The 13367-nt window shown below is 38.8% G+C and overlaps 1 protein-coding gene across 2 annotated transcripts in view; it reads left to right on the forward strand.

Annotated features, from left to right (window-relative positions):
* Positions 1-13367, forward strand: part of dock1 (dedicator of cytokinesis 1) — a 206297-nt gene that overhangs the window by 157504 nt on the left and 35426 nt on the right. For both annotated transcript variants that reach the window (XM_080873751.1, XM_080873752.1), the window contains exons 30-35: positions 1031-1109; positions 2070-2170; positions 7360-7418; positions 8063-8211; positions 9970-10055; positions 12540-12696. In XM_080873751.1, the coding sequence (XP_080729877.1) occupies positions 1031-1109; positions 2070-2170; positions 7360-7418; positions 8063-8211; positions 9970-10055; positions 12540-12696 (631 nt within the window). The remainder of the gene's footprint in view (positions 1-1030; positions 1110-2069; positions 2171-7359; positions 7419-8062; positions 8212-9969; positions 10056-12539; positions 12697-13367) is intronic.

Below are 13367 nucleotides of genomic sequence, written 5' to 3' on the forward strand. Positions count from 1 at the left end.
CAAATGTTTTTTCACCGGTGCCTCTAGCCTACTGTACCTCAGTCTGTCAGAGAGAGAGATTCAACCTGCTTGGCTATTCTGTTATAAGCACACATTTGTTCACAAGAGCAAACATCCATTCTTCGTGATAGTGCATACTGTTAATATTTCTTTCTTTGTGTGGTCACAGCTTTAAAACAAATGAGTTCATATTGGGTAACTCTGCAGTGAACAATGTTAAATTCATGCTGAGTTTCAGGACCAGCGCAGCACGTAGGGCAACAACAGGTAACTTCTGAAGGCAAAACTCAGATGAAGAAATAATTCACAAATATGAATTGCATCACATTAAAATACGTTTTACTTACTCTGCTTTTTTTTTATTTTATTCCAAGTAAAGTGGGCATGACCTTTTCAGTTTTATTGCCCCACTGTAGAATGCATGTCACATACAAGTAACATACAAGTTTGAAATCATTTTCATGTCCCTTAGTGATATGTCTGTCACTAAGGCTGGCCAAGGATGTGTTTGGATAGGCACCTGGGAAAATTGACATGTTCAATGGATACAGCCACAACCAGTGACCTTTGCATTATATAGTCTGTGCTCATCCAGGAATGGAGAGCGATTCCTCAACACCAGATATAGACACGTGCAGTCTATTCGCAGAGGGGTGACAGCTTGCATCCCTTTCAGAAGAAGCCATATCTTATGTTAATCATCCTGTATATAGTTATTATAGTTATGTTCTTTAAAATCTATTCCAAACACAATCTGGTGTTTATTTTTTTTGACTAGTATACATACTTGTTGAGGGCATCCTGCATTTTTTTTAACACTTTCCTCTTTTTTTTCTTTCTTTTTTTTCTCTCAGATGTTTTCGTTGTTAAGCATTGCTGATCATTTTAATCAGGTGGATGTTTTTTCGGTGGTGCAGTTTTATGAAATAATTTTAGAAAGCTGAATTTCAGTAAAAAGCTACTTACATTTCTTCTATACTCTTGAAAAACTTTTTTGTAAACAGCCAGCATAATCTTCTTATCTTTGCAGAGTGTTCCTACGGGCCATCAGTCAGTATGCAGCCGTGTTGAACAAGAAGTTTCTGGATCAAACCAACTTCGAGCTACAGGTAGGAACTGAACCATTGAATAAATATCTTGATATCAGCACTTCACATCTCAAGATAATGTTTTTTGTAGACAAGGCAGCACTGACATTTTAAGCACTATTACCCAACAGTTTTAGGAATAATTTTGTAGTTTTATCTTGGGGCTGTTGGAGATGCCGCATTGTTGGATTTTCTGAATTGGAAAAAGATCACTGAAGGCAGCAGACATAAGAAAATAAATAAATAAAAATTGTGAAGAGGGAACATCAATTACCCTGTAATGGCCAGCAATTTTATGTGCATTTCTGAATATTTTAACCTGCTCACCCTGGAATTGAACAGCTTTTTCTACTTGTTTTTTAAATGTCTGAAATGTGGAAAAATGTTAATGTTGTCAACAACTGAACTGCTGTGAGCTTTGCTTTTAAAGCTTGGTCATTGTAACAGTCTTTTTCTACTGTTAATTGCATACAGCATTTGGAGCCGGAGGCCTCTTTATGGTTTAAGGAAAAAGCTGTGGGGTTTTCTCCATAGCTTAATGCACATGGGTTGGGCAAAGAGAATTTAGAAATTATCAACATCATGAAGAGTTGTGTTTTATACTCATGCATGGGCTGGCAGTAAAAAAAAAAAAAAAAAAGCCAGACACCATTGCACTTTAGCTTCTGTCATTGTCTGATGTAGTGTGTTCTCTAGACGATGTTGGCCTAAATCAGCGCCCTCTTCGTCCACTTGGACAGATTCCATTTCATCATTACATTGCAGTGTAATGAAACTGCAATGCTTTCCTGCTCACGTAGCATAGTACTGGATAAGACTGTTGTTAGAGCTATTTCTTAAAAATGTCCAAACTTTGTAATATATTGTATTATTTATTTAATCCAGTCTGTTACTGTTATTGTTTTGGAACAACTGTAACCAGACATTCTGAACTATTCTTTTGCTGCAATCTTCCTGTCTTTCCGTCTGTGTCTGGGTCAGCTGTGGAACAACTACTTTCATCTGGCTGTGGCCTTCCTTACCCAGGAGTCATTGCAGCTAGAGAACTTTTCAAGTGACAAAAGAGCTAAGATCTTCCACAGGTGAGAATGAACACTCAAAAAAACACGATGCCCTAATTTCCCACCAGCACAGCTCGAGTTCCCTCCCCAGCATGACCATGACAAGACTATGTATAATTCATCAGATAAACTATTTTCACACCCAGATATTGTCCAGTGTTGAACTCTCTCGCATGCAGTGCACAACAGGGCATTTTACACCGTGGTAAACCTGGCATTTCCCCTGACAGTTACCTAAGTTTTTATATTTAACTATGGGCTTAATTGACTTTATATTGGGGTAGCTGTTTGGTTTAAAGCCATTTCTGACCAATCTGAACATGTGCTTTCTCACATACATCCCAGCAGGGTGATATCTAAAAATGTTCCAGGTTGTAGTGCATGTGCAAACACGGCTTCCTGTGGTTCTGGCAGAGGCAGTACAGGCCTAATAAAGCTGTTTTAGTACTGCTGCTTTTGTCGACATTACCCAGCAGAGCTGTTTGCAAGAACACAAATGTTCAAATCAGTCACGTCGGACATTAGCTAGTGTTTACCCTTCCGGCCCCCCAAATACAGAGTCCCAAAAATCAGGTAACAGTTGTTGAATTCAGAGCGAGGCAGTGGGTGTCATTAGTCTTTGTCTCTTGCACACTGTACCTTGGCGACACCTTTGCCACCACAAAAAAAAGTATTTCTAATGGTAAGAACATGGTTATCCTGCTGTTGGCTGCTACATGAAAGAAAGAGCCGTTATGAACAACATCCAGACTAAATTATTCTTACATTGTCCATGTTGTAAAATTGCAAAACTTTCAAGGCTAGGAAGAGGCATATATTACATTCAAAATGTAGTTACTGGGTAATGTTCGATATTCAGGTCATCACTCTTCTGGGGGTTTTTTCATTTGTTGAAGACAGAAACTGAAGGCGAAATAAAATTGTCTTATTATACCGCCCATAATTTTTAAATAGCTGAACGTTTAAATCCTTGAAATTTAGACCTTTTTACTGCTTCTAAAATCTACTTAATTGTGCTTTCAGCTATAAATTCAGGGAGCTATTCATTTCGTGTTCATCCGGCTCCCTTTATCCACAAAGAGCCATTCATCTACATTAGTGTTTCTCAGAAACTGTGATAATGCATCCAAATGTGTAAATGTTTTCTGGGCAGACATAGCGCATATTGGCTCTCATCTTCATTTTGAGGAGCTTTTGACACTGAAATATACATCACGCTGGCTCACGCCCGACAGGCAGACTGCTCGTTTGTCAGTGCTTTATTATTGGCCGCGGTGAACTCCCAATAGATAATAAACAATGTTCTATGCAGCACAACAGCCAAACACAATGCAAGATCCAAGCCACCCCCACCAAGTCTTTTTCGATTTGTTCTAAGCAAAAAAACAGGAATATTATCGGGATTGTCATTTTTTTCCCACAGTCTTTACAACTCTACCTGCACACTCTCTTTCTCCACCGTCCCTCCACCTACTGCTCAATTTTTTTAGCCTCTACCTCTCTGCATCCAGTATCCTTGTCTGCTTGTGGCTGAATTGTAAGCTTTCCCTGCAATACCAATTATTGTGCCTTGCTCAGAAGCAGAGAGCAGAGGGGTGAAATCAAAGATTTGTGAAGCACAGCTCTTTAGCACTTTGCATTGGCTTTTTTTTTGTCCCTGCATCACACATCTACTAGTGCTGTTTGTGAAGTTCTGCTCCATTACTGGAGCCTGTGTAATCCTAATGCCATTCTCACACTCAGACCACCGAGGCACAGATAACAAGCTTACATGTCTGCATGCCCTGAGTGGGAGGATAAATATATCTATGGCAGTCTGGGTCTTATTTTTCTTAGTTTCAACCATCATTCCCAACACCCATTGTAGTCATAGGCTGCTGATTATAAAAGATGGACGTAGCCACTGACGTCACCTTTGTGGATTCCTCTGTGGCTTTGGCTTGTTTTCAAGAACCCTGAGCAGTATTTGAGGGGAAACTGCATGGTGATACCATAGCAACTTGTCAGTCACAGACTTAAAACTACAAAATAAAAGCATAAACACATCAGAATAAATATTTACATAGTAAAAAGTGATAAATAAAGCAAGATTTGCGGTGATTTTCTAACAAATTTGCATACATTCTGACTTAACTGATAAAACCTCACAACTATAATAGAATCCTTTGGCAGAGAAAAATAATATTTAAGTTTTCTGTACAATAAAATATTGTTATTGACATTTTTTTAAACAATTTGCCACAATAAAACAGGGTGTTAATTATTTGTCTGACCTTAAAAATCCATTATAATCCTTGTTGATATTTGTTTATGTCTTAATAATGGCTATAATTGGCAGAAACTGTGCAATTAATTTTAACCATCATTTCCCCTTTACTTTGAAATATATGCACTTACGCAGAGAACATGGAGACACAGACACATGTACTCATAAATGAGCATGCAGCAATGTCATTGTCATAATAGCCACTTTTGAGTGATGAGGAGAAGGAGCATCGTATTGACAGGTTTTGTGAATATCTCACACTTCCTTTGCTTCAAGCTTTGATCACAGCTGAGCAGCCCTTATAGGGCTCTGCTTGTCAATCTGTTTTCTCTGTATTTTAGTCACAACCTCTACTGTTTTGTTTTTTTTCTTCTCTGCCTTGATGTTTGCCCTCTGACCCAATTACATTACACAACACAAACTACAAGGAGCCCCCAGTCACACACTACTGTCTCTCTCCAAATGTTTTATTCTTAGTTAACCTCTCCTACAGGTTTCTGCCCCTGGCTGACAGGTATATGTTGTAGGGTCTGACAGCTGACAGTCATAGCTGCCTGTCCGCTGCCTACAGGAGTGTGACAGAACAGCACCGTACATCTGTCTCAGCCGCAATGAGGACACGCTGCCTTCTGCACAGTCATCTGAACGCCCATATGTGGGAACAGAAACGCACTTCCTACGACTGATTCATGCAAGCCGTGAGCCGTCATACTCGCAGATATACACAGGACTATATTTCAGCCCCAACAAGATGCAAAAACAGTCAAACATGTAATACCTGATACATAAAAATGCAAATTGATTTATTTTTATAACTTTGCCAAAAACTGTGAGGATTAATCCTCGGGCTCTACCATTTAACAAATAAGTATGGTAAATTGTTTTGACCCAAACCAGTGTGTAAAGAGGTGATGCAGCTGCTTTTTCAGGATTCTGTCAAAATACATTAGTGTGTACGGTTGGAAATTCAAAGGCTGTTTGGCAGTGAATATGTAGGCTTACATCAAGTCAGCAAATAGTGGCAAGCTCCAGATGGTTTTCTTTTTGCTAGCTGTGGTTGATCCAAAATGCACAGAAAAGCTGGAGGTCTGAAACAAAAAGTTTGTCCAAAGTCTGCTACTGCCACATCTACTACATCTAATAAAGATATATATTTAATATAAGAAAGAATCAGCAGTAAGTCAAATGTACATGTCACTGGGCTATGGGAGGAAGCTGGAGTAGCCACAGGAACCATTTACATGCACAGAGAACATGCAAACTCCACTTAGATGGAACCCATATTCTACTTAGGCAAGGAGGGGTTTTGAGTTTATTTGAGACCTTTCAGCTATTTTTCAAATCTCACAATCTTGTTTCAGTCACGTCAATATATTTTTTTCTGTTTTATCCACATTCCCCAGGAGATCTGTAATTATCTGCAAGTGCTGTTTGACAATTAAATCTCGATTCTTGCTTAAATATAACACCCCCCAAAAAATAAAACAAAAACAAAACATGGCAGCGCAGCACAGGTTTTCATACCAACAATCAGAGCAGGGGTCAACCACGCAGGATTGTTAAGCAGACACTATGATGGTTTAGCATTGCATCCAAACAGAGCCGCGGTATATTAGTTACTTGTGTTGGTCTGAACGTTGTAGGGATGTCACCAGAATCCGTACTTAAGGTACCTTTTGATACCAAATTTGTGAAAATGCTGCAGGCCTTTTTTTTTTTTTTTTTTTTTAAACCAGTTTCAGGATTGGCTTATTCTCCTATGAAATGTTCAGTCTGTCAAAGGAGCAAGAGCCATTCAGTTTGATTCAGGTGATCGGATTCAGAATACCCTTCCTGCCCTTCTGCCTGCTGTTTCCACTCTTGTTAGCGTCTCCATCATTCACGCTTTGTCTTTTCCTCTCTGTCCTTTTTACTTCACTATATGTCCTTTCTGTGACCTAAGGACAGTACGATAGGCAGCGAAGACGGGCACCAAACTGCCATGAAGATTGGTTCATGACCCAGACGTGGCAGAGCTGATCAGCTTATAAGCCCACAATACGCACAAGCTAGACAAAGAGTCAGGGCAAGAGCTCTCCTTCTAGCTTCTTCTGCAAATCTTTATTTTATGTAAGGGCTCTTGACACACAAAGTCGACCTAAAAATACTAGCACCAACAAAGATTGTTTGATCAAACACTTTCCCTTGTGTCATCATCCTTGGATTTTTTTTCCCCGTCTTCAAATATGTACAGAGAGCAGAAGACAGACTAACTTACTGTCAGCTTCTGTGTATGTTGCGAACTTGCATGGAAACATCTCATTAGGGTGTGTTTGTATTTCAAAGAACATTGTGGAACAACAAAACTAAACTAACTCACCATGATCCCAGATCAATGAATCTGTGTCATTATGAATTTCATTATGACAGTCTAATTTTATGCTTTTGAAGCGATTATCATTCAGACATAGATGAGAGAGATTGATTTATTCAGCTCCCTGCAGGAAGAGAGTGGGAAACTATTTACTATATATTTCAGATAAATTTATTTTGTGTTAAGCTAGGTCACTGCATAAACTATATGGACCTCGATCAGACCGAAAAGCCCTCATCAGGGCTATGAAGTACTTTTTTAACTTTGTCACAGCTGATGTTGAAAACTGTGACCTGGACACTTTAAAGAAGGCCTGTTTACTTCTGATTTTACTTTATTCACTTCTCCTTCATGATCTTTCTCTCAATTCAGTTCACATTTTCATACTACGGCAAACACTGACTTTGACTCAGGCGCAGGACGGCACAGATGAAACAGGACAGCTATTTAAATTTGGAGTATATTGCATTTTTTAGGCAGTTGAAATAGTCATAAAGAACTGTTTGTGTTTATACTGCGTATATCGAGTTTCTCATCTTCTGTGGATATTACAACAGCCAATGTGACATTTATACCTTGTTTGTGTTTCAGGTACCAGGACATGAGAAGACAGATTGGCTTTGAAATCAGGGATATGTGGTACAATCTAGGTAACTAAGCTCATTCCATGTGTCGCTATCGATGTTTCACTTTCAACTGATAAAATCCCTTTTATGCATGAATTTACTTGTTGAAGCAGTGTTTTCTCAGTTTATCTTTATTATTATCTGCCAACCAAGTAACATGTCAATCCTGCAAGGTATATGTTAACAGTCGTGTGTTAATTAGTGTTATTTTGTGCAGTAAGAGAGAGACACGGCAGTCAGATCTCGGTGGAGTGAGATTGTTGTATACAGGGATTGGAGTGTTAAGATTTTGGCATTCATGTCTACCGTTTCATTGCAACCCACACCATCTGATCCTCTAATTAGAGCTTTCCACTAGATTAGATTGATTCATTTTCTGGCCTTATTATACCCATTGCTTTTTTTTTATTTTAACCAAGGTGTTTGGTTTTCACTTATTTACTGCTTGACTGATGTGATGAGAGGAGATTTGCTAAACATCAGAAGACACATTTCCTTATTGTTTGAAACTGCAACTGTTAAATCTGGATTAAGGATTATCTATGCCTTGTTACCTCACTTATGCTATTTGTTCTGTCAAATTTAAATTCTGCAAATGAGCTGTGCAGTTAGGTTGCACTTACATGTTCTGTTCTCTCTCTCTTTTTTTTTTCTCTTTCCTCTCAAAGGGCCCCACAAGATAAAATTCATTCCGGAGATGGTGGGTCCTATCCTGGAGATGACACTAGTTCCTGAGATCGAGCTGCGAAAGGCCACCATCCCCATCTTCTTTGACATGATGCAATGCGAGTTCCACTTCACAATGCATTTCCAACGGGTGTGTCATTTAAAACATGAACTACAGCTCATCTTTACTTAAAAAAAAAGATTATATGTAAGATGAAAATGAATATACATGTTCATTGGCCAATTTATTAAGTACATCTTTCTACTACCTAGTTGGACCTGTCGTCTTAAGCCTCCAGATTAAAGATGCTGGAAACGTTCTTTAAAGATTTGTTCTTTAAACGGCATTTTCACCCAGAGAAGTGGCACTCACTGGCAATTTTGAAATACCCTAGAGATGGTCTTGACTGTGTCTACAGTCCTAAATGCATGGAGTTATTGCCAGCTGTTGCAACTGGCTGATTACATATTTGCATCAACAATCATTTGAACAGGTGTCCCTAATAACTTGGCCCGTGAGTGTGTATATGCAGTGCATAGTGCGTATAATCAGCTATGTCATAGAAGACACCTACACATGTATATATGGGAAAAAGAAACTTTTTATTTTTATTTTTTTAATTATCGCACCTATTGATGTTGGCTTTCTTTCTTATTTTTAGTACATATTACAAGATATTTTCTGGATGCTCTTAGTTTTTCATCTTTTACTAATATTAATATTGTAGATGATAAAATCTTCAAATTCATTGGACAGGTACATGAAGAAATATTATTTTAATTTATGAAGTATTCACTCACTGGTGCACACCTCCCAACTTTAGTTCGGAAAGATGTAACTGAGTTTCTTGCTTATTGGAAACAAGGTTTTAGATGAAGCGAAACAATAAAGGAATACAAAGGTAGAACACAAGTAAGGAAGAAGTTTTGTAGCCCACAGCTTACTTGTAATTCTGCAAATCTCATTTTGTTGTGCTGCGATTATCAACAGCCATGGTAAGTGGAACTTAATGGTATGCCTCGTTACAATCCAAAATTAAGCCTTTCTGCATGAGGAAATCCATTTGGTTACAGCTGTTCTGTCATAAAATTTCACAGGCTGTTTTCAGCTTTGGGATGTTTTCTGAGAGCTGCCGAAATACGTGATGTGTACTTCACTTCTATCATAGTAAAGAAACACAGCACTTTCCAAATGTCTCTTTGCTCGCCATTGTAGTCTTGTGAAAACCAAAGCACTCCAATATCATTTTTACTGGTTGCACAGCCGTGTCCTTTTATAGTGAAAGTGTGCAAAGCTTTTATATCTTCTGTCTGGATCAGGATCATTTTGGGCGATTGCTACTTTCCTATCATTTTCAATGAATTGTGATCAGTAACGTTTTGATTACAATTGTGAGAACTAGTATATTTCCTGTACTAGTTCTCTCTCTTTCTCTGTGTGTTATAAGTCCTTGGCTTTCCAGAAAACAGCATTCATATCTTTTTCTACTTTGCTGCACTTTTTTTTTTTCCTTTACTCGTGTCCAAGACACACGTAAATCAAAAAGTCAGTGAAAAAAGGTTTGTTTCAGCACAATGAAATTCACTTTTTTATACAGCTGCTACATACAAATATTGGAAAAATAGATCCATGCATCACTGTCAGCAGATACAACAACTAAAGAGCAAAAAGTACAGGCAAGGTGTCTCATGATGCAACTTTCAGTTGTGTCCTAATAGAATTTCAACAGATAAAGAAAATCGGAACCGGCTCACAGCCAGTTCTGTTGCAAATAAGGGCCGATTTAAGTTGAAGCGTAAACCCTCACAGCTGGGTTTGTTGGAGAGAGAGAGAGCAACAGGGAGATGGCGTTAATGAATTGAAAAATTAGCTACACTGATTATTTACGCCTGCTCTGTCTAATTGCAGTTTGAGAACGAGATCATCACCAAGCTGGATCACGAGGTGGAAGGGGGCCGCGGAGACGAGCAGTACAAAGTTCTCTTTCAGAAAATGTAAGTGCTGATTAATGGGCAGGATTATGCCATTCATTTATATCATTCATGAGCGTAACCTGGCTTGGGCCAAAGCGAGGAAAACAGGCTACCCCAGTGATTGGCTTCTTTTCAGACAACTAAGAAACAGATGTACTTCCTCTATTAAGAAAGCTAAAACAGAATATTATCTGTCTGTCACCACTGAGAACCTAAATAATCCACAGAAGTTCTGGAAAATCATTAAGTCTCTTTCAGTGAGTAAAAGCTCCCACGCTCTACCCACCTATGTTTTTAAGGATTCTGTTCCTGTTTATGATAGGAAGGAGATTATGAATTGTTTTAACAAGCACTTTATATCTTCTGGCTCTTTGTTTGACTCTCTGAAACCAGTCTCTGTAAAATCTGGCACAAACCTTCCGGTGTACACTGGTCAGCCATTTAACTTTGTTCCTTTCTCTGTGCAGGAGGTCTGTAAAGCTCTTAAACTGTTAGATCCTAGAAAATCTCCAGGGCCAGACTTACTAGATCCTTACTTCTTGAAACTGGCAGCTGATTTTGTAGCAGAGCCTCTCACAACACTTTTCAACCTCACACTGGACATGAATAAAATTCCCTCAGTATGGAAATCAGCTTTTGTTGTTCCTCTATTAAAAGGGGGCGACCCAGCAGTGTTAACTAATTACAGACCAATATCTAATCTATCTGTGCTGGCCAAAGTTCTTGAAGCTCTTGTGTGTGAGCAGTTAAAGGAGTTTTTGCACATCAATGCCATTTTATCTGAATATCAATCAGGCTTTAGGAAGAATCACAGTACTATCACAGCTGCAATTAGAGTGGTAAATGATATTACTATTGCACTTGATAAAAAACAACACTGTGCATCCCTTTTTATTGATTTGTCAAAAGCATTTGACACTGTTGATCATTGTATTTTAAAACTTAGACTCTTCCAGTCAGGACTCTCTGAGAGAGCAGTGGCATGGTTCTCAAACTACCTCAGTAACAGGACTCAGTGCATTAAATCTGACGGTCTATGTTCTGACTTTGTTACAGTGCACAGCGGAGTGCCACAGGGTTCTGTATTAGGTCCCCTTCTATTTATCATTTACGTAAACAATCTTAGTCTACATGTGCCAGATGCAAACTTGCACTTCTATGCTGATGATACAGTTATTTACAGCTGTGGTTCAACTCTTGTCCAAGCCATCGACTCCTTGCAGAAAGCCTTTTCTGCTGTCCAGCACTCATTACATCAGCTTAAACTTGTTCTCAACGCAGACAAAACAAAGCTCATGTTGTTTTCTAAATCAAGGAGACGAGCCCAAACAATCCCATCAGTAACCACTCTTGAAGGTAATAAAATAGAGTTGGTTCACACCTATAAATATCTGGGAATCTTAATTGATGACTCGCTTACCTTCAAACCACATGTAGAGAATCTTGTGAAAAACCTGAAGTTAAAACTGAGATTTTATTTTCAAAATAAGTTGTGTTTCTCTTTTAATACAAAGAAGCGGCTTGTTGCTGCAACATTCTTGCCTGTGCTGGATTATGGTGATATTCTATATATGAATGCTTCTGCTCAATGTCTTCGAATGGTTGATTCTGTGTATCATGCTTCTCTGAGGTTCATCACTAACTGTAAATTTCAGACTCACCACTGTGAGTTATACTCTCAGGTAGGATGGCCTGCTTTGGTAAGTCGGAGGAACTCTCATTTATACAGTTTTATATATAAGGCGATACTTGGGTTGCTGCCTTCTTATATATGTTCCCTGCTTGTAATGAAACATGCTGGTCGGTATTCTCTTCGTCCGCATGGTTACTTGTTGCTTTCTGTTCCATTTGCCCGAACTGAACTTGGTAAAAGAGCTTTTGTCCATTTAGCACCCTCGGCCTGGAACAAACTGCAGAAGGAATGGAAAATGACTGAATTCATTTCATTAAGTGATTTTAAATCTAAACTACGAATCCTTGAGGCCAAGTCCATAACATGCAACTGTTTCAATTAGATTGATTGTCATTTTAACTGACTTTTTATTTTATTTGAATTTTATTGAATTTTATTTTTATTTTATTTGTATTCTTTCACTTATTGTTGCATGTGTGTTGTTGCTGCCTGTGTTTGAGTAATTTCTGTAACTGTGAGACATCTGCTGCTGCCTATCTTGGCCAGGTCTCCCTTGAAAAAGAGGTTTTTAATCTCAATGGGATCTTCCTGGTTAAATAAAGGTTAATAAATAAATAAAATGCCTGAGCCTCTCGCAAGTTAGATAATGCTAATTGCAACATAGCACTTCTCAAAATAATCACAGTGTGCTGACGATCACAGGACTTGCCATCGCAGCTTGCCTGCATAATGTCTGCTTTCGGAGCAGATGCTAACTCTGTTTTAATGTGTAAAATAGACAGCTTCAAAGACCAGCTGTCAAAGACCATCTTAATACATACTTCACATTTGTTTCTCTGTGTCCCCATCCAACCTCATGACACAAACACCAGCTTACTGGAGCATTGCAGGAAGCACAAGTACTTGGCCAGGACGGGTGAGAATTTCGTCACTCTGGTGGTGCGTCTGCTGGAGAGGCTGCTGGACTACAGGACCATCATGCATGACGAGAACAAGGAGAACCGCATGAGCTGCACTGTCAACGTGCTTGTAAGATCTCTGCTTTCAATCCTGAATGCGCATAAGCCGAGTGCTGGTGATACATGCATAATTAGATTTGAACCCCCTGCGTGAAATGATACACATGAAATGTATAAATAACAATACAGGTAATTGTTTGTGTTATCAGCGCCTGGTTGTCTGTCATAGGTTATTGTTGCCGGTAAAAAACACCGTAATGATGTAGAATTACATACAGACGGCAGTAGCAGGCATCTCGACATGTCAGTGCATTAAAGTGTTATCCCTGAGCTGTTCATCTAAACCACCCTGTTCTTTAAAGTGACATTTCATCTGGAAGCACCAAAATGTCACTTTTAGCTCACATGACTAGGCATATTGAAAAGACTACAGACATATGGCCTATATTTCATATTTTATCTGAGCGAGTCTGCACTTTAAATAACTTTGGTTTCACTGAGAATGTGACAGTGAATACGACAGTGCCAGTCAGTGTACTAGGTGCTTGGATGTGTGCCCGCTACAAGCCCTGATACTGTTGGGGTTTTTTTTTTTTTGGGGGGGGGGGGTTGTTTTGTTTTTTTAATTTTTAAAATAATCCACCAGTAACTTCTTTTTAGATAGTTAAACAGAATGCAACCATAGTTCTCAGTGGAAATCTGCTATGTCTTTTAAGCCCGTTTTAATGCTTTGTCTTTCTC

Source organism: Rhamphochromis sp. 'chilingali' (genome assembly GCF_963969265.1).
Source record: "Rhamphochromis sp. 'chilingali' genome assembly, chromosome: 22".
NCBI classification, from domain to species: Eukaryota; Metazoa; Chordata; class Actinopteri; order Cichliformes; family Cichlidae; genus Rhamphochromis; species Rhamphochromis sp. 'chilingali'.